A 26,130-nucleotide genomic window follows, 5' to 3' on the forward strand; every position below is an offset into this window, starting at 1 on the left:
TCCCTGTCCTTCCATCCTGCGAGGCACATGAGCGTACGGCGCTTTTCTCCCAAGGTTGAAATGTTTGCGTGAGATGTCAGAGGTTATTTAGACAAAATGCTCCCTGATGAATAAATGAAATCCTAACATGAAAGAATGATTTGGGCTGCTGAGCACAGATTCACAGATTGTCCACACTTGCTAAGTTTTGACACGTAGCACATCCTGTCTTGTCCAAGTTATAAACTCTGACTGTAATAGTGAGGGATCCCCCTACAAGCCATTGTAAAATATGAATGTCTTGGTTAGGAAATGTGATTTAAAATCTGATAGTTTCGCTAAGGACTGTTCTGCACATCTCCAGTCTGAAAAATACCAAAGGAACAACAACATTTTGCTTTATAAGTTTGAAATACACTGCATACATAATCTTTAGGCTCATAAAATGGTCTTATATTTGCAGCAAGGATACTTGAAAAAACATTTGTGCACTTTCTTAACACTAAAATAGCATTTTGTTTACAAGCGCTACACCACACTATTAAAGTAAGTGTCTTGACTTGTCTCCAGTGTGGAGAGTTGCAAATTGTACCACAAACTCCAGATTTCCTTCCTCTGCTCCACTTCCAGACCCAACAAGGAAGATACTTCCTCACTATAGAACAGTAACCACAGGAAGATGTTGTTTCTAGTAAGGCAGGATGCTTATGTCTTGTCAGTTACCATTTTTTTCCTCAAATTTATTTAAAGCTACCTCTTTGCATAGCAAACTTTGCTCTTTACCTTTGTGAATCAGAGTTCTGAACAATTAAAAACCCCCAACACTTTCCATGCATGTTGGGAATCTGTGTCTTTGCAGAGTTCCTCAGTCTGAGGCTTCTTGGGGATGTTTTCAAACTGCACTCGCTTGTATGTCTTAAAATAGGAAAATGTAGGCTGATCACAAGTTGACAGTATTATCTATGTATTTGGCATCAATATTAGTGAGCTTCTGTCATTCGGCAATTATTTCCATAGTATACCATACGGTGAAGAAAATGTTTTCATTCACCCACATATGACTAAAGTTTTATTGATAGCCTTGTACTGTATGTAGTCTTATCCCAGAGGGGCTTGGTTAAGCCAACCAAGAACCTAAAGACACACGTGTGCTTCTGTTAGGCAGAAGGGTCTAGATTTTGGAAGGAATATCATGCATAAATGTGGCATTTCCATGCTTCTCTGGGGTTAAGAAAGCTAATTTACAAGGTGCTGGATCAGCACTGCTCTTCCTGATGCCTCTGTAGATGCTAAAGAAGAAATTGTTCCACTTTTTTTTTTTTTCCTGGTGCCATTGAGTATTCCTGCTCGAATGTTGGACATAAGATGGAAATTACTCCTGCCTCGTGGCTTTCAGTGTGTATCACTGCAGGTGTGGCATGTCTGTCTGTCTGCTGCGGTGGAGGGATGCAGCACAAGTCAAGTCTTCTTAAGCATGAGAGACTCCAGAGAAGTGACATTATGAATGCCTTGTGTCTGAGAAAGGTATAATTAGAGCTTGTGTTTTATAAATAGGCATCCATGGATTCACTTCTTCTTTGAGAATTCTTTATTATATGCGTTTTCTGATGTCTAATGTGGGCTGGGCTTGTTCTGCAGCCTTGTTCTGTCAATTTAAAAACTCAAATAAGACGGCGACTCAAATCTGGAAATTAGAGTCCATTCGTTCTCGTGCTAATCGAACTACTGGCTTACAGCTCGTAGGTGCTAGCTTAGATGATAGCACACCAGGATTCTTCCAGTTTTTGAAGTATGGGAAATAATTTTGTAAAGTATTTTACTGAGCACTTCTGTACATAGTCATGTAATAGACTATGAAGAAAATGGAAAATGCATTTTATGGAGATTTCAGCATTTGCTTTCAATCCTGTTAGCAAAAAAACCCCCACCATAGTACCATGAATTCTGAAGTTATCTGTGAAAGAGATACTTATTTAAAAGGAAATTTCTGTTGATTTCAATACTTGACAAAATCACTATTTCCATTTTTCATGTGTAAGAGAGATAAAAAATAAAATGTAGATATTGGAAAGGAGACACACAAAACCTTTTATTTAAAAATGTGAAGGTGCTGGATCTGTGTTTTCTGAGATTTATCCCTTCCTTGCCTTTCTCTGCATCCCCCCATCCCTTTTTAAATGAATTTTTCAGGGAATGCATTTTGTGAAGCGTTTTCATACTGTAACTGATGATCCAGTGGGATTGATCTAGATGAGCTCTTTTACACAGTAGTTCTGCAGAAACATCAGAAATTGCTCTTTGAGAACTAAAGCTGACAAATTCTTTGGGTGCCTTGGGTTGTTTCTTCCCATTTTGGGAAACTTGAGACATGTTTTAAGAACATTGAGCAATGGCTGGATGCTTCTTGGAAGAGTTTGCACTACAGCATAGTAATAAAGTGTCGTCTTTACTTATGTGATGTTTTTGCTACAGGAGAGAAAGGCAGAAAGCAGATATATTAGAGAATATTACCTGAGAATGTTAATTACCTGAGAATTCCTAAGCTAATAGAAATTTTTACTTTTTTTTTTTTTCTCCTTCTTAAAGATTTTCAATTAAAACTAAAAAACTAGTTTTACATCCAGGAATGTTTTATTCATTACCTCTAAATTTCTACTGTTCTTTGGCTGTTGGAAAAATGTTTCAAAATGCCAAAGTTTTTGTAAACTTGGTCACAAAACATGACTCTGAAAATTCAGTGTAGAAGTTTTTTTGTTCTTTGTTTTTTTTGGTTGTGTCCCATCTGTGTCCTGTCATCCCGTATGTCCTTCCCTCCCCTGTCCCTCCCCAGTTTAAAATGCCTATCATCTGTTTAGGAAGTGGAAACAAAGTTTTTATTATCAGGGACAGTATCATGACAAACCTCAGGTTGTGATTCAGATGCTATGGATTATGCTAACCAAAGTTACTTGGCAACTAGGTGGAAATACTTGAACGCTTTCAGAAATATATGTCTCGAGCAAACAAATATATATATGGAAATTGCCCATTTGATTTTCACAGAGCTCTGTACAAAAAGATTTTGATTAGAGCCATTAACAAAATGACAGGACAGAATGCCTTCCATCGCTGCAGCATGATTGTTTTAGAAGACAAGACATACTTTGAAAATGCTGCTGCCGTAGATGATGTTGGGAACTAGAAATACGACATGCACATATGCAGTCAATGTTGAAGCATGTAGAAACAGAGCCAATTCCTTGACCAACTCTAACATAGGCGTAATTAGCAGTTGGTAAGCACTGTCCAAAGTACACGGAAAAATGAAACTAACTGGAACTCAACATGACCAGAAATTAAAAGGAATGTAACTAAAACTGAGGAGTTCATTGAAAATCAGCAATCCAACAACCGTCATGTCAGTGAGAGGGGTTCCCTGAGCAGATTATTCCACCAAAGTCCTGCGCCTGGATGCAGGCAGGACAGGCAATGTGCCACGGAGCTCTGCCCGCAGGCTATCAACGACCCATGGGTGTGCTGTGTGCATTGCCTGTTATCTCTTCCCGTGTTGAATGCTGCTGATACGATGCAGATCAAAAGTACCAATTCTCTAAGAGTTTATTCTAGTTATTCAGCTTTCATATTTCGTCGCTAGCATGAAGGAACAGTTACAGCAGAGTTAAACAGAAGGAAACGAAGCAAAAAGCCAAATGTGAAGTTTGTGAATTAGTCTTGAATATTTGTGCAAACTGTTAAATGAATACTTGCAAACAACAAATAAATTCAGCTTTTCTAAATGGCTCTAAACAAAAAGGCGGTTGAATCGCAAGAAATATCATATAACCTTACCATTGCTATGTTAGAAGTACCTAGCTCTTTCAGGTGAAATGAATGTGCTAAAATAGCCAAATGCAATTTGTAGTAAGCTAGCTAATGTGAAAGAATTCTGTCTTCCCTCCATGGAAGTATTTTTTCTATGTGTGTACACATCTGGTATGAGATTTTTTTCCTTCTCTCTTTTTTTTTTTTCACCCTGCAAGCTTCCTAGGCTTGGGAGGAGGTGGGGAAGATTCAGATGAAAGAATTCAGTCTCTAGAGCAACACTGATTGGCATAACTGCTATTGACTCCTGACCTGCTCTTTTTTCCATTGATCTGCAAATAGCATGAAAGCCAGGGATATGAATCTAAAAATGAAAAAAACAAAATAAAAAGCTTCATCTTGGCTATTGTCAATTGAGACTTAGACAGTCTTTTGCAAAATTAACAGAATGTTGCTGAGGAAATGTCTTTTGTCCTTCTTATTCAAAGAGGAGCAAATTATTTGATTGTTCGTTAAGGTCAAGTAAAAACAACATCATATGACTCATTAAAGGTTAGGAAGAGCTCTCCCTAAAATTAGTTCTCAACTATTATATCAGCTCTCTCTGGATGATCTGCGTACTTTATGTGCCAGAACATTCAAAGGGCTTCTTACATGAGACAGCTGTGTGAAGTTTTTCACTTCTAAAAACCGATTCCCATGTGGTTACGTGTCTTCCTCCTCTTGATACCAACACAACATACTAGCAAAAATTGCATCATAGCTTGGAAAGGTTTTTCCCCCAAAGGCTAAGAAATAGCACTGAACATCACAAACACATTCATAAATGTTCTGCCTCAAAAATAATTGATTTGGCAAATGCTGTCTGACCAGCTGTAATAGAAATACTTTGCATGTCTGTTACAGGAGGAACCACATTTCACTCTAGACTGCAAGTCTGCAAGATGAGAGACTGATCTGATGGATATGAACTATTATTTTTTTTTTTTTTTTCTGTTGTAAGAGAATGGCATTATCTAGTTTGGGTACATAGCATGGTTAAGATAAAAGGAAGAGCAGAAAGCCTTGAGAAACGTGTGGGGTTTTTTTGTTTCTTTTGTTTTGTTTTTTTTTTAACTTACCTACCCAAAAAGTTTAACATGAAAAATAGCGAAGTGTGGACTGATTTGGGAAGCAGTGGAAGGGTCTGTTTTTGCAGCAGAGAGGAAGGACTGCACTACTTAGTAGCTTGGCTAAGCCAGTCTGCTGTTATCAGGGAGAAGGTAAGGCAAGTATCAGTTGTTTTGGCAAATGAAAAAAAACATCCTGTGGAAAAAAAAAAAAGGAAGATGAAGCCCTTGAGATGCTCTTCTCGGAGCAATGAAATAGAAGCCATGCAAAGGAGATGGCTATTTCATTGAATGCAACCTTGGAAGGAAGAAGTGTGGGGAAAAGTGATAGAAAGGTCTTCAGGACCCACTGAAGTAGGATTGGTGCTGGTGTGTTTGTCATCTGTGTGTTGTATACAAAACCTTCTCAACAAATACTTCTCTAAACTTTACTCCTTTGTCTTGCTGCTGTTGTGACAAGGTTATGTTGATGTGTCGGTGCAGGTAGGTAAGCATTTGTTGTCAGGTTGAGCTGGCTGATTTTTTCAGACCAAGCTTCCCTTTAACACATCATTTGGGAGAGCATTCAGAGATCTAAACACAGCATCTCAGCTTAGGAGGCCAATGATTTGAAAAGGAGGCAAAGGTTTTGATGACCCTATCTGAGAAGTAGGGCATCCACTCCTGCGTAACAGTGATGATGGGAAATGGGTGTCTGGCCTGGAGTCCTAAGGCTGAGTGACAGGAGGCATTTTCTACTGGGTTCTTGTTGAAGAATTACTGCAGTACTTCTCGCTTCGTTTCCAGCTTTACAGACAGCATAAGTCTGTAGAGCAGCATACTAAAACAGCAGCCGGAAGAGCAGTTTGGTACGTTAAGCGTGGTAGAAGAAAAGTCTAATATACCCGAGCACTTGAATGGGAGAGATACTATCCTAGGATCCAAAGCAGAGCAGTGTTGTATGTTTGGCTGTAAGACAAACCACTTGCAAACCCAGTAACCCAGCTGGCAGGGAATGCATCAAAGACGTTGTGGAGTCTCCATCTCTGGAGATACTCAAAAGCTGACTACTCATGGTCTGGGGCAACCAGCTCTAGGTGGCCCTTTTTGAGGAGGAGGGTTGGACAAGGTGACCTCTGGGTCCCTGCCAACCTCAACCGTGCTGTGATTCTGGATAGTAATTCAGAAGATGGAAAATGGCTCTTGAAGCTGCGATACTGCCACAGGTGAAATGTCGGAGAAGAAGTGAAGACCAAAACCACTGGGCTACTGAGGCTCCTCTGGAAACAAACATTCTGAGGATGCAGTGTTTGGAGAACTGCTTTGACACTGCTGACAACAGCACTTGATGCGCAATGGCAAAAGTGATAGTCGAGAGCTACGCAGACAGGACATTTGATGTCTTTGGCATGTGATGTTTTGTGGTTGTTAAGTGCAGGAAACATACATGTCTGGAAAGGTTCTACAGGAGATTATTGTATATCTTTGAATGTGGAATGATGACAGTGTGAGATGTGGGACGGCTCCGCCTGCTATTAACAACTCCCTGTTGGTGAAAGTGACTGAGGCTTACAGCTGGGGTCTGTCCTGTTGGCAAGCCCATTTCAAAATGTGTGGCATTGCCTCAGAAATATTCCTAAGTGTATTCTTGGGACTAGATGTTCGACAGCTTCTTGCGGCAAGTTCCTACTGTTGTGGTCCCAACGGATGAGTACTGCATACTACGGCAGTTGCACATGTGCTAGCGGAGAGAATTGTCTCACTGTGGAGTTGTGTTTTAACGTTAAAAAGGCATTACTGCATTATAGCGGTAATACTGACAGCGAGTCTTCTACATCCAAGGTTTGGGAACCAATCTCTCTCTCTCTCGTCCCCCCTCTCTTTCCGTATCAAGGAAACTCTGTAGTATTATGTGCTGCAGAAGTAGAGGAAGAATTCCCTTTTGTGTAGGCTAGAATTTCTTTCAGCAGCTGAAAAGATCTTATGCAATGGGATGCAGTAAAGAAGGGTAGAGATTACAGGAGAAGGAATACAGGTTTAGCAAAAAAGTGAGCGTTGGAAGTATCACGGTTATTAAAGATTTGTTACTTGGAACATGCTACTCTCAAATCCTTCTGATGCAAATTGGTGCACCGGCAAAATACGTACTCTGGCAGCTGATGAAAGGGGAAGTACCGCGGGAAAATCGGTGCACCACGTTGCACCACGGGCTGGCAGCGTGGGGTGGCAGAGCTGCTGTGAAGGAACAATTATAACATTGTATGGGCCAGATATGCATGAATTAGTGTGAGAACGTTTCAAACCGGCCCTTAATGTCACAGCAGTCATGCAATTCTTGTTACATAACAGCGCATCGCTTACGCAACTTCTCTCGAACCGGCGGGAGGAGGGTAATTCCTGCACCAGGTTCGGCGGGTGCCGGAGAGGTGCAGCCTGGTGTCCTGCGGGGAGCGGTCGGGCCGGAGGGTGGGTGTTTGGGTAAACACGCCGAGCAGGCAGAATCCCTCACTTCGTGGCGTTTGTCAGAGGCTGACAACGTTTTGGGTGTGTGTTTAACAGGCTGGAGAAGACCACAGGAGGGAAAAAGGGCTGCTAATTTTTGTGTGTCTGTAGGGAAGTAGTCTGTCGGTGGTTTTTTGCTCCCTTTTTCCTGCTGTCGGTGAGCGCCTGTAGCTGTCCCGGTAGAATTTTAGGAAACGGGACTCCCCCAAAATCGGAGTGGCCGAGCTTATGTTCCAGAAAGGACGGGATCGTTTCTCTGGAAATTCCAGCAGCTCCCGAGGGAGGAGGAAGCCTCACCGTGGAGCTGTCGGTGCGATTTCCAGCACTGCTGCCTTAAGGCCCTGTTTGACTTGCTGGCTTTTGGCAAAGTGGTACCTTTTTATTAAACCTTAAGGGGAGAGCGCGGTACCGAGGAGCGATTTCTGACGAGATGTGGCCCACCACCGCGCTAGGCCCGCACCGGCCGCGGCGGGGGGGGGACGGACGGGGAACGGGGACGGTTCTGCCGGTGCCGGCCGGCCCTGCGCACCCCGCGGGCGGCGGCGGGGGCGGCGGGGGGGGGGGGGGGTGTCCGCAAGCCGGGATGCTGCCGAGGGGCGGGGACGGCGGAGCGGGAAGCCCCGGGAGCGGCGGCGGGGGAGGGCCGGGAAACGGGAGACCGGCCCCGCGGAGCGGCGGGGAGGGCGGCGCGCATCCCTCCGCCGCCGGGACGGTTGCCAGGGCGACGGCTGCGTGGCAACGGGCTGGCAGCGGGGGCCGCCCGCCGCCGCCGCCGCCGCCGAGCCGCCGCCGAGCCGCCGCCGCGGCGCGCAGAGCGGGCGCGCTGCCCTCCTCGCTAGATGCTGCGGCGGCCGCCCGGGAGCAGCCACGCTCCGCGGACGGCCAGCGACCGAGGGTACCAGGCGGGAGCCGGCGCTAACGGGGAAAACGCTCGGCCGCCGCCGGGCCCAGAAGCGGCGAGGAGCGGCGCGGAGATGGTACCGCTGGTGCGGAGCGCCGGGGGCTCCCACCAGTGGCTGGCGATCGTCTTCCTCGGCCTTTGCTGGCTCCTGGCGCCCGGGAGACTCGCCGCTCCGGGTGGAGATTTCCCCGGGGCCACCGTGGACAATCTGGTGGTCAGGAAGGGGGACACGGCGGTGCTTAGGTAGGAAACGATGGCGGCCGCGGTGGAGTGTGGGGGGGGAAGGTTTAGGGGTGCACGGAGCCGAGCCCGCCGCCGCTGCCGCCCCGAGAGCGGTCCATCAGCCGGGAGCCCCGACCGCTCTCGGGGCGGCAGCGGCAGCTCGGAGATGGCCCGGCGGTGCGGCGAAGTTGTCACCGACAGCCCCCGGTACCCCGCATCCCCGGAGCTGGAGCGGTCCGATGGGGTGCCGCTGGGTGGTGAGAAAGTCGTTTCTCGGTTTTAACTCTTTTTTTTTTTTTTTTTTTTTTTTTTTTTTTTTAGTAAAGGACGGTCCAGTGATGGAAAGTTTGCAAATGGGCTGCTGGGTTGAAATGATGCAGTTTGGGTTGCTGGCATCGGGGGTTTTGGGTTCTGCAGCCCGAGCATTGCTGGCAGGGGACTGCTGGGCTGGAACGGGGTGCTGAGGATTACGCCCTGTCAGAAGTATTCGCCTTGTTATTTATTTATTTATTTTTTTCCTTCTATATTTTCGTATTTCTCAATGGTTACCGTGGAAAGCTAGCTTTTTACGCCATTAGGAGATTCCACGCTTGCCGTAGCTCTGTTACGGCTTTTCCTGAGGAACCTTGCTCTCCCCGTGCTTACGGTATCTCCCTTCAGTCCAGTTGACTGGAGCAGAATTTGTTTACCAGTAGTTGTTCACCATGCTTAATCTACTTGACTCCTTTCTGATTTGTGTTTGTTAATCCTCTGGCTCGATCAGATTTTTTTTTTCCCCTGATTCTAACTTTTTATTCACGCGTTGTACTTTTGTCATGATCTTGCTGTACTTCAAGAAAAATACGTTTCCTCCTTATCTGGAATATGATTGCAGTGGGTTGAACCTCCTTGGTTGTGATAAATCCAATTCAATTGGCAGTAGTTTTAAGCTATGAAATATCTGGCTGTATTATTTTTTGTTGGGGTGTCACTCACTTAGGTCTCCAGATTACAAAGCATTTTAGCCACATGCATTTTCAATGATCCTACAATCTGCTGTAAAATATTCCATGAGGTATCTTCAGCAGGAATTTGGAATCATTTAGAGCAAGTCAGCCTGCTTCTGGTGTAGTAGCCACTGAAAATACAGTAGATGTCTATGTAGGGCAGCTGACAAGTAGTTTTTATGTGTACCTCAATTATACCCTGTATTTTGAGCTGTCCTAAGGTCCTCGTGCTTTCTGTTTGCAGATTTGGAGAATCAAAGGCAATTTAAAAAAGAAAAAAAAGTCTCTTTTATTTGTACTGTTTCAGACTTACAGGTTGCAGAGAAGGTAACTTAGTGAGTTTGCGGGCAGTTAAGACAGATACTCAGCCAGTACTAAATGTTATTAGGATGCAAACAAAAATATGTTCAGAACTACCTTATTAAAACATTGTGGAATTACTCTAAAGTTTACCTCCCAGTGGGTTTCAGCTGGAATATGTTCAGTTTTCTAGGCCTAAGATTGTGTTTGAAACTCAGTGTCTGTGCAGCTGGATAGGTTACATAAATGAAATGAGAGCTTTAAGATTAAAACAATACTTTTATCTCACAGGGGAGGGAGAGTATCTGTTTTTTAAAGAGATGCTGCTAAAGAAAGCATTAACAGTGCTACTGAACTCTGGAACAAAGCAATTAGATGGTGAAATAACATGCGTTACATCTGTTTTTTCATTCTTCTTGCTCTATGATTAACTTCTTTCATTTCATGTGCCTTTTGTAGGCTTCTTTCAAATCAGAGTTTATTTAGTTTTCGGCTGATATTGCAACTTGAAAGGGGAAATGTAGGATCACTGAAAGAAAACACTTTCAAAAGAGTATGCAGAAGATGGGTAGAGCTGTTTATCTTGAGTCTCGCTGCACATCGTCACTGCTCCTCCTGAATTTTTCCTTCACTGGGTATTTGTAACATAAATATATTTCACTATACATTAAAATAATTGCTATTGGTATCCTAAGTATTGGAAGCTGGCTATTTATTTAAAAACAAATTCCAGTCAGCTGGATAAAGCAATTTGGGCGTTAGTAAAGCAGGTTTTTTCCTTCCAGCTCTGTAGCCCTCTGAATTTAGCTCTTCTCAGTTACTGTATCTTGCAGCACCCAAAGTTGGCTGTGCGCTGTAGTTCCCAGCCTCTTATGGCAAGATGGCCATCGGCTCCCTTCTGCTGGCACGTGTTGATCCACCTTTCAGCACCAGGCTTCTCCAGTTTTGTCTGTTCTCCGGCAAGGAGGGCTTCAAAAGTTACCTCCTTGCTTTGCTACAAAGACAGCACCGTGCCCAAAGCATCTAGCGTTCCTTGTTTTAATAATTAATGCTAGAACATGGAAGTAATTTTCATGGCTTTGAGTCAGCATTTTCTTGGCTGCAAGAAGACGAGGGTGATTTATGTGATGTGCGTTTGGGTGGAGGCATCCCCTAATGAGAGGGCGTCGCAGGCGCTGCGGGAGCGCTTGCTCGGCACACACCCTGCGCCGGCTCCCAGGGCTGCGGTGACGCTGCCCAGGGCTTTTCCTCAGCTGTGCAGCCCCGTTATATATTGACCCACGTTTTGAGGTCTGCCAGGAGCGTGACTAAACGGGGTTACCTGTGTTGAACTGAGGATAAACTTTTACTTGCAAGTCTCATTTTGAGCTAAGGTATTCGGGAAGAAAGCACATAGCCTCCTCTTTCATTGAATAAGGTGGCAGACTGAGCGAGCCGAGTTCCAGTCTCAGTTCTCACATTTAGTTTTCATTGCCTTTACTAAAGATGAGGAATAAAGCCTCCTTTAACTGCTGAGGTTTTCCAGTAAAAGCCTCTGAGTGTTAACACAAATAAGTAGTACAGCTCCCTTGTTTTAAAATAGTTAATTCACATGAAGGTGTAATTAGTCCATTTAGCGTCAAACGCGTGCAGCGTTTTTCTAGTGCTGTAGAAGCAAAGTTGCGAGCATCGTTCCCTGCCTGGTGCTCTTGCTTGGCGGGGACCCCCATCACCCTTCGCCCTCACTGCACACCGTGGGGTGGGCACACTCCCCGTCCTCGCTGCCTGGACCACCACAGGGCTGGGCCACGCTTGCCCGCTGGGATGCTCGTGGTTGTCCCACGGCCTTCCTGGCCAGCACTCCCCAGCACTGGCAGAGGGCATGGCACCCTGTGCTTCGCACCTCCCGAGGGACCAGGCAAACAGATGGTTTGGTAAGAATGTCACTTAGCACCTGTTTTGGTATGGAAAGCATCTTAGCAATTCTTTTTTAAAGAAAATCTCTCGGTTGCCAAGGCGTTCTTTCTGAGGATGAGTTATTTCTGTAGTCTCGATAATTAAAACCGTGTACCTTTTGTTTGTTTTCAATCAGTGATTGATCCATGCAGTCCCAACACTATTTGTGTCACTGTTTATTGAAGTTACAAGAAATTATATCAGTAATGCAGTTGTTTTGTATGGCAAAATAATTTTGGGAAGCCACTTATTTTCGGAAGTACAATTCTGACCTGCATCTTTTCTGTGTTCTTCCCAGTCAACCATTCAAGATTGAATGAGAATGCACAAGGAAGGAGAGAGCAAGTTATAAAAGCGTTATTTTATTGGAAGAATAAATTGCTACAGTGTAAACTGCTAGAAATACAGGAAACAGTCTGTATTTTCAGAACTGGATTTCTCTAGTGACCCTTTTCAAGACCTCCTATAAGGAGAGGGATCACTGTAGGTTTGCAGCATATCCGTAACACTGACAGCAGAAGCGGCAGTTTTGGAACAGGAGTGTTTTAAGAGAGGTGACAAATGCAGAGCAATTTGCTCAGAGCAGGCACGGGTAGCCTGTTCTGTTTCCCGCACTGTCCTGTGAGCAGTCCTGGTGCTTGAGGGTAGGGTGCTCAGGGAGTCGAAGGCCACCTCCGCTGGGGTCGGGGCTGCTCTGTCCCCTTCCCGCTGGCCATGCACAGGGTGACGCAGGGAGGGCAGCCGGAGAGCTCGCCGCCGGGATTGCAGCAAGAGGCGTTTCTGCTTCCGGGAGAAATAAAAGAGAATTTCTCTCTGAGTTTCTGTGCTGATGCTTATCTAGGTTATGGCCGATTTGTGTGTGTGTGGCCCTCGGCTTTATATATCCAAGAAAACAGGTATATGTTTCTTAACAGTTCCTACACACCTCAGCTGCAATTCGTAAACAAAATCCCCTTAGATATCTAAATGTACAAATCCGAAGATGATCAAAATGGCTTTCTCTAGCAAGCAAGGTTTTTTATCCTGCATTTTATTTTCCTTAAAGCTCATGGATAATAAAAACTAGTTTACCTGATGTTACTTCTACATTGTGTAATCACAGTAAATTAAGTTTTAGAAGCTGACACTTCTTTAAAGAGAGCAAAAGATTTTTTTACCACTATGTGATTATGGAGTAATTTATGAAATACATGCTCTGTAATATGTAGAACAATATGAATTCTTTGCTGCAAAGAGTTAGACCTCAGGGTGGGATCCTTTGGATCAAGGTTCCCAAAGGCTGCCAATGAAGAGTAGGAGTGGTGGAGGCTGTAAAGCAGATAACTGGGTCCAGTTGTGATTACAGAGCGGATGTCGGTGCTTGTCGAACCTGACTGGGAAAACCAGGGATCAGTTCTAGGCCAGCCTTGTTAATAGGTAGATTGAACTTTATCCACGTGTTTTTGACCACAGTAGTCACTTTTGGCAGTCCCATGTGAATTTTGTCTGAGGTTTAGGGTAGCCAACAGTCATCTGATAAGGGTGATTATAGGAGATTTTTTTTTTCGTCATAGGTAAGGAGGTTTGGGGGTTTTGGTTTGTTTTGTAAATTTGAAATTCTTTGCATGTAGCCTGGCTGCTTCTCTTTCCACCTCAGAGAGTTTCAGATCTACATGCTGTCCCCTGCCTCAGAGACTTGAGGTAGTCATCAACCTCTTTGTATGAACCAACAGATAACACAGGACGGGCTGCGCTAAGCGGCCGCAGGTGAACGCTGTCTGGGAGTATGTTTTACTGGTATGCTTTTACTGGTATTAAAAGCTTTGGGGATGTGGCACATAGCTGATCTGAAACACTATCCATCTCTTTCAGTGGTTGCTTTTAGAGTTACTCAGCTGCTTCTTTTCCGTAAGTTTTTCCGCTGGTGGCAGAAGTTGCCATCTGGGGAACAGGAAGAACAGCTCCTGGTGTCCTCCGTGTCTCTCAGTGTCCTTGTCTGGGAGAGCTGCTGCTTCAGCCCCAAAGGCAGTGAGCGTGACTTCTGCCTCCCCGGGGAAGTACGGGGCTTTTTGACTGTGACACCCCCGGGGTGGCACAGGAGGCATGCAAGGCAGCGCATTGGAGAAGTGCTGTTCCTTGTGGAGCACTGATGACTCAGTGCTTCACTGTGGCTCCCTTGAGCTTCGCAGAGATCGCAGTTCTCACTGTCTATTGAAAACAACTTTCCCAGCTGAGTGTTGTCTTCTTTGGTCCTATTGGAAGATGGGATGCTCCCTGTTCTGCACTGCGGCTCTCCTCTGATAAACATTGATGGTTCAGGGGAGAGATGTCTACTTAACATTATTTTTCTAAACTAGGTCCTTCTAGGGGTACCAAATGCAGGGTCTCTGAAATCAGAGTCTGATATGGGGATGAACTCTCTTTTGGCAGGAGAAGTCTGGCAGCAGCAGCCAAACCTGTGTCTCCTGCTTCTCTGGCTTTCAAAGCATGCTGATATTCAGACCGAACTTTCCCTTTCCCAGTAAAGCACATCAGTGCCCAACCACGGGCACAGGGGAGTCCTGGCCAAACGAAACCTTGCTGGGACCATATCCAGTTCCTGCTTATGCTTCCCCTGACTCCAGGCGCTCCAGAATAAAACTACAGCATTATGGTCATCATCATGGATTTTATTTTGTGGGGGCTCCTTGCCAACACTTCTCGAGCTATGAAATCCCATGGATTCCCAGATCAATGGTCCTGAGGAACATCCAGCTGCTCTGGCCAAAATCACTGACGGTGCCTGTGTGGCTTGAGTGCCTGTGTCACACTGAAGGTCAAGCAGGCTTCAACTCTGAAGCTGTTCAGGTCCTCAGGGGGGATGTAGGTACCTAATTATTATTTAAATTGGGGATTGGGACTTATTGACAGTTTTACCTTCTCTTCCAAGAAGAACTGCCCTTTATAGCCAATAGTCTTTGCCAAAGGAGCAACAGTGCTCGTGGAAAGCTGATGACACATCTGCCAAACGTTCTCTTTCTGTTGTCATTCGTATTACTGAGAATTGGGCATTTGGAATTGAAGTTTTGCAGTACGAATAGCAGGAGAATATCAAGTGTATATAGCATATTTAAATTTTAAGATACTATATATATTCTAGCATTACAGTCCTTCTGATGCATGTCCACACACCAGTGCTGAACACAGCTGTGTGCGCCCATATATAAATGCAGATATGTCTATGAGAGGGGTGGGTGGTGTAATAAATATAAAAAATTTCTTCTTTCCTTTATGATTTTAAAAGGTACATTTTTTGACTTCCATACTCTTTTGGTATTCTTGTGCAGTTCAGGATCATAAATTATTTGACTATGTGAAGCTTTGTTCCTATCTTTCTGAAATGTGACTGTGGTACGTGTAGACATATGTGCACACTTCCCCATAAAATGAAGTTGTTGTTTGGGTAAGACTTTCACATTCCAAGTCCCTGCCAATTATTAAACAAGCACATTATGGCGCTTGCCTGTTGTCTGTGCAGTAATAATAAATAAATTCAGAGTAAATTAAAATAATTTATCATTTTAAACGATCACGAATGTTTCAGATGTTATGCAGAGGAACTAACAAAACAAGGAATCAGTAAGGAATGATAAACAGAATTTGTTCCAAAGGGCTGTTCAGTTGAGGAAAACCCAGAGACTTAAATTACTTTCTTCTTGTCATCTTGCATAAGAGTTGACTGTAGCCGATATCCCAGGGAAACAAGTCTCAGGGGTACAGGCTGACTCGTTTCACAGGCCAATCAGCGATACGCAGTACTGGCTTGCCACTGTCTCTCCTGGCAGAAATTTGACCCAAGGTTGTGCTTGGAAACTAAAATCTGTGCTGCAGCAGGCTCAAGGAATCAATTTGGAGATGTTTCAGCTCTTTTTGAGACCTGAGGAGATGGGTGGGTACAGTGAAGCTTGCACTCCTCTGATGAAGGCAGGCAGCTCCCAGATGTCGACTGGCATGTCCTGGCTTGGCCAGGCAGGGTTGGGGAGCACTCAGGCACTGGCAGGCTATTTGGCCCATGCCAGCTGCCACTCCTGCACACGTACTGTAGTTTTTTAATACTGTGGGCCATCCTTTCGAAGGATCCTCTCTGGCAGCCCTCCGTAATGGAGCCATCACTTTTTGTGGCATGAGAATGAGAAGAGCGGAATAGGTGATGCACAGCATCCTCCCTGCTGCTCTAGCCGCTGAGCAACCCACCGCCCCCTTCAGATAGCCCCGGTGCAGCGCGAGGAGCTGCGCGGCCTGGGAATAAACGTGATTTTTTTCAGAACTAGAGGTGTTCAAGCCAGCAGCTGAATGAAGGCAGGGGCAGGTTAATCCTGCTGGCCACAGCTCCGGAAAAATTCAGTGAGATTTTGCAGGTGACAGCAGCGGCAGTGGACTCGCGTGTGATGAGGTAACACTGCACTAATCGATCAAGTAATTGATCGTATCCATCCACAGGCTGATGGTACCAGAGCTGCTGGCTCCTTTACGCTGCTTCATCTGTGAGTCAAAATGATCTGCAAAGATAAGGTTGAAAGACAAACCCTTGTCTCCCTGTGAGAATGCTGTTCCTCAAGAGCTACATGGGGAGAAATGTTTCTTAAATACGCCCCTGCTAAAGCACTGCCTGTTGGCAGAGGTAGGGGTTTCAGAGTCCTCTTCAGCTCTGGATCTCCTTCAGCCTTTGAGCAGAGATGATCAGTACAAAATCCATGTACTGGCGAGAGCAGAAAGGTCCCACTTGGAAGCAGAGGAAGGAACTCTTCAAGTTTGCAAAATTTCCGTTTCCCTCAACTCAACCCAGGTGTCAGCTCAAGGTTCATGCTAACTCAGTGACGTGCTTCCTTAAGTTTGTAATCATCGGGGCAGTCCCTCCTCTGCCTTTTGTCAGTAGTTGTGCCTCCACCACGTAGTTAGCATGGTGCAGCCAACCCAAGCCCTCACTGTCGAGCCAGCTCTGGAGCAAAGACCGTGTAGGGGGGCCACGGTGACCCTTTGCTGGGGCCGAATACCTCTGCCGGGCAGCCGGGTATTGGCGTGCCATCGCACTCTGGTTGCAGCGTGGTAGAGTACGGCCCGAGCAGACTGCCGCCCTTGGAGCTGGCTGGGGTTGTGGTGCTCTGGTGTTCTGCACAGGCACACCAAATCCCGCTCACTTTTGTCCTACCACGTCGGAAACTATCAGGCTATTTTCTTTTTACTTTTTTCAGATGTTTTTCAACTCAGCAGAAAAAAAAATTTCTTCCTCTGACTAGATGCAGGTTTTTTTCCCAACATTACAGCTGCCAGAGACCCCAGAGCAGGCTGGATTCATTAGTGCACCTGCATTTGCATGTAGGTGGATGTGTAAAATAGGCCCAATAAAATGTTCAGCTGTTGCAGTAGTTGTTTCTTGGTACTCTTGCTGTATATGTAACAGCACATGGAGCCAGTAGATGCCTGCAGTAACTCTAGCTGTAGGTCTGGTTTAGTGCGGTGTATTATTTATAACGCCGGTAGAGATTTGGTGGTGACTTACACACAAGAAAAGTCCGTCAGTGGGTTCAACTCCAGTTTTGATTTTTATACCTGCAAAACTGTTGAAAAATATAAGATGAAGTAGAACATGCTTTGTTTTATAACAGAAAAACAGTAAATTTATTTTAAAAGATTTTCCCTTGGCAACGGCAGACAATCTGGTGGTCAGACAGCCAAACAGCTATCATTAGTCATGCATAATTAAAACAAAGAGAGTATCCAACTGTTAGCAGTAACAGTTTTGTCTTGGAAAAAATCTCATTAGCATACAATACTTCTTGCAGAAATCTCCGGTAGTTTTTCTCATGCAAATGTCAATGTAAATGAGGGAAATTCTTATATATTTTTGTATATAAGCTGTATTTTTTCTATACTAATATAAATATACAGGAATACGATAACTGTCCAGTTTAGTATAGCATCTGTGATATGCCTGCTAAATTTACATAATGCAATTCTGTCAAAAGTAAGCAGGAACCTTATTCCCTCTACAAAACATAGGCATACATAATTTACTGTACAGTTGTATGCCTTTGATATTTCACTGCCTTCATGTTAAAAATGTTTTTAAACTGAATGTAATTCACCATCATAAAACAGCACTGTAGACTGAAGTGCTCCCTTTCTGACCACCTGGTTTTCACTTGATGCAAATGATTCTGTTAAATTTATTCTGGGTGTGAAGAAGATGATGCAGAACTTTGCGCTTTATTTCCTTGGAAAGGACTGACTGACAGGTTTGTTGTGTTGCACTGCACAACTGTTCAGGCTTGCTTTAGATGCCGTTAAGTACGGAGGAGGAAGGTTTCTTAGAGCGTGGCCCCAGTAAGGAGTTCCAGAGCTACCTACGTCGGTGGCACGGTCCTGCCGTCAGTGGAGAGCCGAGAGGCTCGCAGGCAGGTTAACGATAGGAACCAGTGGGAAGCAGGCCCAGGTAAGAGTTATAAATAACCAGTTAAAGAAGAAAACAAGGCTTTGAAGCCACACTCCCATTTCTTACTAATTGGCGAGGGGAGCATCTGTAAACCACAGGTCTAGAGGCGCACTGTGGCTCTGCTACCGGCTACAGATTTAGTGTACTTAATTAAGCAAGAATGACACAGAGGACAGTTCTCTCCAAGGAAGCATGATTGAAGAAGGGAAGGGGAAGTTCAAATGAAGTGCTGGTTGATTTAGTGTAGTTAAGGTGTATGTGATTATGCAAAAATAGATGGCGGTTACATCCCGCCTCGACCCAGCAGCAGAGAGCTGCCAGCTCCTCAGGGAGGCTGGGCTGGGCGCCTGCAGGGGGACCTGCCCTAACCTGCCGTGCAGTCGGGCCCTTGCCGGGAGTACAGGAGAATGCACAGGGCAGTAGGAAGCTGCCATTCAGTGTATTTATTTTGTTACATTTCTGGTACGTGGTGAAAAAGGGTACTTCATCCATCCATCCATCCATCATGCATCCATCATCCATCACTTCATCCATCTGCCTAGTAGCTATTGACTTAGAGAAAAATCATTACTTTTTCTTCACCACAGTAGTTGAATTTCTGACTAAAATAATATATATATATAGGCACACATAATGTATTTTTTTATAGACTTAGTGCTGGTTTTTTTTTTTTATATTAAAGCTGTTAATTTTATATAGCAGTTGTAGAAGAACATTTAAAATAGAACAAACTACTTACTCTGGCATGCTGGTGTGCCTCCTCGGCAGTACCTTTGGTACCTGCTCTGAAAACGTGCTTCCTTCGGGTTTGGTTCTGGCTGCACACTGTGTGTGGGAAAGTGATGCTCTTAGCAGCCACGGAGAGCTCCAACAGCTTCTGGGTTACGGTGAGGGTAGATGCCATGTGAAAACAGGAAGGTGTTGCAGAAGGCATTGTTTTGTGCTGCTGTGGAACAAAAAATTTGCTGGAGTAAATGAAGCAGTATTTTTCTAAACCATTTCTTCCCCCATTCTCCCCTCTCTTTCTGCTTGTCCATGCTGGTTGCCTAGAACTTTCTCTTCCACTTGTCTTTTTACCCTGTTGTAAAAAAAATGGTCAATGTGCCAGTAGGCTTTCTATGTGGAAAAATAAAGTTCATTGGGATAGCTAAGCTTATTTAAAATCTGAGCAGGTAGCCCAGTGCAACCCTTGTGTGAAAACTCCAATAATTTTTTTAGCAGGTTTTAATAAGCTACCAGCTTAAGTGCTGAAATATCTATGAAGAGCTTTTACTTCTATTTTACTAGCTCAGGGTTTTGATAACACCGGTAGAAGTTTGCAGAGACAACATGTCAGAGCACTTCATTCACTCAGGATCAGGAGCAGAGGAACAATATGCGCGTGCTTGTTCTCTGCAATTTTTGGTTTGTTTTAGTTCAGGAAAGTTTACTCTCTTCTTTCAAAGCAAGAGACCTGTTAGCAGCAGAAGCACTTTCAGGAAGGGTGCACCAGCACAAAGGGTAATTGCTCTGAATCAGCCTGTCCTGCTTCGCCGACCCCAGTGCATCTGCAGGTCTGAACTTGGGGCAGCTCCTTCAGCGAGACAGAAGGAGAGCACCAACGTTCAAAACCAGTGCAGAGCTTTTTCAACTCTCAGACAGGCTCTGACCAGGACAGGCGGGTACCACTGCCTGTGGACGTGTGGGTGGCTGGGTGGGCCCAGGGCGCAGAGTCCCGGGGGCTGCCCAGTGCCGGCGTTTGCAGAGCAAAGGCTGGCATTGCCGCAGGGTGGTGCCCAGGAACCAAAATGCTGCCCTGGGCACTTGCCTCCTCTGGTCATTTTGGCAAGTGTGCCCAAAATTTTAGCCTGGACTCTAGATGCTCATCAGAGGGCGCGGTCACTGTTCATGTTGTGTGAAGCTATGAAGGGCTCTGGTCTGGGGTGTTCAACTGGGCGGCTCTCGTCTCGGCATCGTCTGACTTTTCTTCATGGTCTCTTGCTAGTCTGGAAAGCTCTTTGTAGCTATGAATTACGAGCTGGTGGGCACTCCTCCACTGGAAGGTGAAACCTTGTGTGAAATGTGTAGTGTGTGATAATGAGGCGCGGCGGCAGTGCTGCTGGGAGCAGGGTGCAAGGAGCTGGCTGGGATGCAGCCTTCGGGCGAAATGGTGCTTCTGCGGGCTGGCTTCCTGATACTGAAACGCCAATTTACTAGTTACAGTTATCAGAAAGAAGTTTAATGGGAGAGGGCGTAACTGAACGCATTACGTTTGCCCATTCTTTGTGACTGAGATGCTGCCCACTAGAAATGTTTAACTTGACACAGGAGCTCCAGACATAACCTTAGCTTTCAGTAAATTGTGGTGTCACTTTATTTTAAAATAAAGCTGGAAATGCGTGATGGAAAAATGAAAACGTTAAATATTGCAGCCAATACTTTTGGTACATGGTACATTGCAGTCTTGGAATAAGCACATTGTGTGTTTGTGACGCAGTTCAAAATTAACTGTATATTATTACTGATGTAATTTAATATTGGATCAGATTCTCTGTATCGTGTTATAGAAGAGCATGCTGGTGGGAAGCTCCCATGATCAGCGGTATGTGTGAGAGCTGGGGAGGTGCCTGTGCATGGGCAGAGAGCGAGGTCTGTGCTAAGAGCAGTGCTGTGCTTAATAACAAATGGAAATTGTCATCACAGCTGTGTACTGCATTTTGGAAGCACGGTACTAGCCTCAGCCTCTTCCCAGTGGAGGACTGGGATGGTTAATGCCTCTGCAGTTGCTTCTTCTGCTTTTCTAGCCCTGGACTTGCCAACACTGAGACTCCTCTGAGAGAACATGTGTCTGGGATGCATCTCCTGGGCCTGCAACGCATCACCCAGCCAGTGTCCTGGCTCAGTGTCCTTCACGTCTGTGGTACCTGCCTCATGAAGTGGGCTCACAGGTTCTCTGGTGATGCTTCAGAAAGGTACAGGTGAAGCAGACTGTGAAGTCCAAATTCATGGGCTATGCTCCACTGAAGTCCCAGCAAGATGTGGAACTGCTAATTTTCTCTGAATTGGCTGAATAAAGGTCAAGAACTTCTACCTGCCAGCAGGTAGAGAGAAAGAGAATAACTCCCATGCCATGATCTATGGGAGCATGAATGAGAACAGCAGAGGTTCGCGTGCCTCAGAGGGAGGGTAAAAGGATGGATAATTTTCCATATAGCCTTTCTGCCAGTTTCAAGAAAACCAGAACTGAAGTGAAGACAGCAGAAGTCAGTGATTGCACCGAGCTGCTGGGTTATCCACCGTGAGGGGACAGCAGGCTGCAGGGCTCTGATGCCTTTGGACTAATAGAGTGCGTGTGGAAGCATTGACGTCTGCCAACGTGATGTTCACCCAATGACCGCTGCAAAAACTGGAACAGCCTTTTGGTACCCCGAGTTTGGTGTTGGGACTGCTGCTTTGATGCTGAGAGGAAAACGTGGAGTTTAACCAAAGATAAACATTTAAGTAACACAGCTTTCAAAGAGTTTGTTGGTTTTTTTTTTTTAAATTCTGGAAGTTGCGTTGACTCATCTTTGTGTCAGTCCCTCAAGTCATGCTTGTGTAAGCATCTCCTAATGACTTTTTTGTTTCTCGCATAAAAGTGAAGGTAAACTTAAGGAGTAGAAGACGACTTGCTCTACTAGCTTTTTAGATTGACACAACACTTTTAGCTTAATTATAATAGAAATTGGGAAACGGTCCTAAAAGTGGTTGAACAGTGTCAACATACTTTGAAATAAATTGCAGGAGAGGTTGTCCCAGACTTTGAATGCTTAAAGGCTTGAGCAGATTGAATGCAAGTCTTGGTGAAATCCCAAAATAATTTGATATCCTGAGCTGAGGCAATAATAAGTTTCCAAAGGCAGTGAGAAGAATGGATGTCTTGGCAAAAATAAACAGAGAAATAAAAGCACTGTCTTCTGTGTTTGTCTGCTGTGTCACAAAATCTGAAAGGCTGAGGTCTTTTCTGCAGGATGAATGAACCCAGCTTTATTGAAAGCATGATTTCAAATAGGTAACTCTATCAGGTCTAAAAGCAATTATTTCAGTTACTCTGTTCCTAACCATCATAATATAGCAGTTTTTAATTGGGGATTTGGATCAGATGAACTAAATTAGTTAAAAAATGAGCGCAACTGCATATGAAGGTCTCAGAAAGGATTTAAATTATTAAATTGACTTATTTTAGGATCCGTGCTTATGAAGTATTGAGCTAGCTTGGTTATGTACTTCAGTGCATGGTGGTATGATATTTACAAAATTACATGTTAATTCATTAAAAGTTGATGGGTTATGTCGTAATTATCTTGAATTTATCATAGGAATTAAATCAGTAAATGGCAAAATCATGTACTTGTAAATGTGTTATATAGAGAGAAGCGTTGAAGTGTTTCACTGTCTAGCTACTACTTCAGGTCATCTCGATATAAGTTAAATGGTAGTGCAACACTTAAGGCACACTTAATGATTGGACTCACCAGGCCACTTCTAACTTCCAGTCACACTCCCACTTCAGCAGTGTAATTCTCTTATAATTCTTGTTCAAGACAGTTATTAAGTAAATCTAAAATGAAATATTAAAAATGTCATTGAAATGCTAATGTAAACAGTGAAAAAAACCCTGATTAGTCTGAAGTTTTATTTCAAGTATTAAGGGGTCTCTCATAGCCTGGTTTTTGTTTTATGATGTGTAGATAGATTTTTAGGTGCTGTGGGCAGTGATTGTAGGAAGCCACTGTGACCTTCAAAATCTTTTAAGTGTGCTATAACAACATGTGAAAGCTAACTTGCGTATCTCTGCTATAGAAATTACCATTATATTCCTCTCCACAAAGAAAATCCTAACCTTTGCCATTCAAGTTACTTTAATTCTTCAGGATTTTTTTTTTTCTTGTTAGGCATTTTGGGCTGTAAATTTACATAGTGGCTTGAGAAACGTAGCGTACACTGTCCAAATATTCCTGAAAAATTCTTCAGAAGATGTTGGTGTGTTGCATTACACCATGCCCCATTAACTCTAGAAGTCCTTTAGGGCTGTTTCTGGAGAAAGAGGGGCCATGAAGTAAACTGCTGCGTTGACAATTCAACCAGAAATGAGAAGATTACCTTTCTGTCCCAACCTATACGAGAATATCACCCTCCAGGATTTTTGGTGCTTCCTAGAAAAAAATGAAAACTTAACCTACTAGTAAGACATTTACCTAGCACTCACCCGGTCTTTCATAGAGAGGGGCTGATTGTTCTTTTTTTATTCATTAACCTCACAGTTAAAGCACTGCCGGGCTGGGGACATGGAGTGAGGGGCTGGAGTGGCTCCGGGTGGGAGGCACGTGGCAGCGCCAGACCCGGCTGCCGCAGGGACCCACTGCTGGCTCCGCACCGGCAGCACTTCTCCTGGGTGGGCGTGCGAGTTGGGGCCAGGTCAAACTTTGTAGTTGTTTCTGGATAATTACTCAAACATACTCGATTAAATATTGCACGTCCTCTGTATAAAGCAACGTTTCACATTCTTATAGAATCCTAGAATGGTTTGGGTTGGAAGGGACCTTAAAGATCATCTCGTTCCAACCCCCCTGCCATGGGCAGGGACACCTTCCACTAGACCAGGTTGCTCCAAGCCCCATCCAGCCTGGCCTTGAACACTCCCAGGGATGGGGCATCCACAACCTCTCTGGGTAACCTGCTCCAGTGCCTCACCACCCTCACAGTGAAGAATACAGAGCCATAGAAAGATAATCTGAAGAACTTTCTGTTATTGGAGAGCTCCATTTACTTTCTACAGTATTCACGTATGAGACAATTTTGTGTATATATTTACTTTTTTTAAAAAAAGTAATGAAATTTGTGTTAATTCAGGGAAGCAATCAAAAAAACGGCTTCAAACTGGCAGCAGTGGTCCAGCTGCTCCATGCCCTACAATCAAGATTGGATTGCAACTTCTGCTTTTGACAGAACATTGATTCTCTGCCTGGCAGATGAAAAGAAGGGCACATCTATCTGAAAAGAATATTTACCAATAAATAGTCGATACACCGGGCATAGTAAGCACACTGGAAATAGTAAGTCCCCAATGCTGTGAAAGAGAACGGGCTTCTGATGACCGAGTAGCCTGTAGCTGCAATGGCAGGGCGCTGGGTTAGTCCTCCCCTCCTCTCCTGCAGGTCCATCACCAAGCCTTGCACCACCCCAGCCCTGCGGCTCCGATGGGCCAGCAGGTTCTGGGGCTTTCACCCGGACCCAAGGCGTCATCCCATGTCACCCAGTACGCACCAGCAAAGCCCCCTCAGGAAAGCCGCACATACAGGTTCCACGGTCAGGAAAAGCAAACCATCTTTTACATACTTTTCTCTGTAGTTGGTGAACTTTGTTTTTCTGTCTGTGACCTGTGAACAAGTGCGTAGCGGGATCAAAATCAGGTGAGAGGGGAGAAGGTGATGGGAAAATGACCAGTGGTGAAGGAATAGGTCGCCAATTCACAGGTGCGGAGCTTTGGTGACATTCACAGGAGACCGCGTGATGAGTAAATACGTTATGAAAGTGGCCTAATTATGACGAACAATTTTCCCCCCTGGCTGGAACAATTGAACTAGAAAATTGTACTAGACTTTTCATTCTGAGACTATTAAATAGCAGAGGAAGAGAGAACAAAATATATCTTTTGTCACAGCTACTTTTTTTTTTTTAGTATAGAGTCTTGCACATGGCTGGAAATTAGTTTAAAATTAATTTAATTAATTGTATTTAATTTGTAACTTCTTTTTACCTGCATAAACCTTCTTTATGTTTCATTTCTGGTAGTATGAAGGTGTATGTGCTAAAGATAAAACACAGCCTGCAAATTAAATTTGGATAACCCGGTCATATGGGGTGGGCTGCAACGGGGGGCCGCCCCAGGCTGGGGGGGCTGTGTTGGGCTGAGCCTTCCATGGGACCTTCTGGGGAGCCGTGAGTGTGGTGCTGCCTGGCTCTGCCTCTTACAGTCCAGCTATGACAGAAGATGGGGCGATTAGTGCAAAGCAAAGGGGAGAGAAATTTTGCTTATAACCCCCCAAAAGAGTCGGAGCAGTCGGTGAAGGGGCGAGGGCCGAGGATGAGGAGGCGAGGCACCGCGAGCGCCCCTGAGCCTGTACGTGAGTATCTATGAAACGCCAAAACCTGTTCAAAATCTAAATTAAACTTGGGGCACAGGCATGGAGTGGAGAAGATCTGAGAGTCTTTAGCATAGGTACGGTAGTTGAATTTTCAGATTTTTTTCTTTTTATATAGAGCTACATGCGTTTGTCAGGAGGTTATAAAACCTGCAGCTTTCAGCCAGGCTGCGGTAGCCAGCGGGAGCGTGGTCAGAGCGGCGGCGCTGGCAGTGCTGGTCCGGCTGCGTTAGGCAGCCTGGCGTGGTCAGCCCCCGCATGTGGGGGACAGTCCAGTGATCTGGGGTACGCCCAGGGTGCTGCGATCATTTCCTACACGTTGCAGAATTGTGTTGGAATTTTTTTTCTTCCTCTTTCATGTATTATAGCCAATATCTGATCATGATTTTTTTTTTTTGTCTTTGTAATAAATTTGTGAATGATTCGTACTGATTTTATCAACAGGTGATGGATTTAAAATGCGTCTTGGTTTTGGAGGTGTAAAGAGTACTTTCTGTGATATTCATCTCATTGAGTGCGGTAGTTCTGTGTAAATATTTCAAGTTAACATGCAGTCTTTGATAAATACCAGTAAGGCTTAAGTGGTAATATAAATAATTGATATATTAGGATGCCTCGCCTTTCTAAATATGGGTAACTGGCATACCAGAATAGTTTTACTACATGCATGTTATTTTTTCCTGTACCTATGGCCTTCTCTCCCCAGCAGTAGTTCACCTTTCCCTCCCTACGATCTGTTTTAGCATTAATGTTTACTGCAGTGAAGCTGTCCATGCCCAGGGAACACATTATTCTGTTTATG

General features: G+C 44.6%; 1 protein-coding gene across 1 annotated transcript in view; it reads left to right on the forward strand.

Moving 5' to 3' along the window:
* Window positions 1-8,142: 8,142 nt before the first annotated feature.
* NEGR1 (neuronal growth regulator 1) overlaps window positions 8,143-26,130 on the forward strand; it is a 291,602-nt gene continuing 273,614 nt past the window's right edge. Inside the window, exon 1 of the mRNA XM_049808203.1 lies at window positions 8,143-8,514. Coding sequence (XP_049664160.1) covers window positions 8,210-8,514 — 305 coding nt within the window. The 5' untranslated portion in view covers window positions 8,143-8,209. The remainder of the gene's footprint in view (window positions 8,515-26,130) is intronic.

Source organism: Accipiter gentilis, chromosome 8 (genome assembly GCF_929443795.1).
Source record: "Accipiter gentilis chromosome 8, bAccGen1.1, whole genome shotgun sequence".
Lineage (NCBI taxonomy): Eukaryota > Metazoa > Chordata > Aves > Accipitriformes > Accipitridae > Astur > Astur gentilis.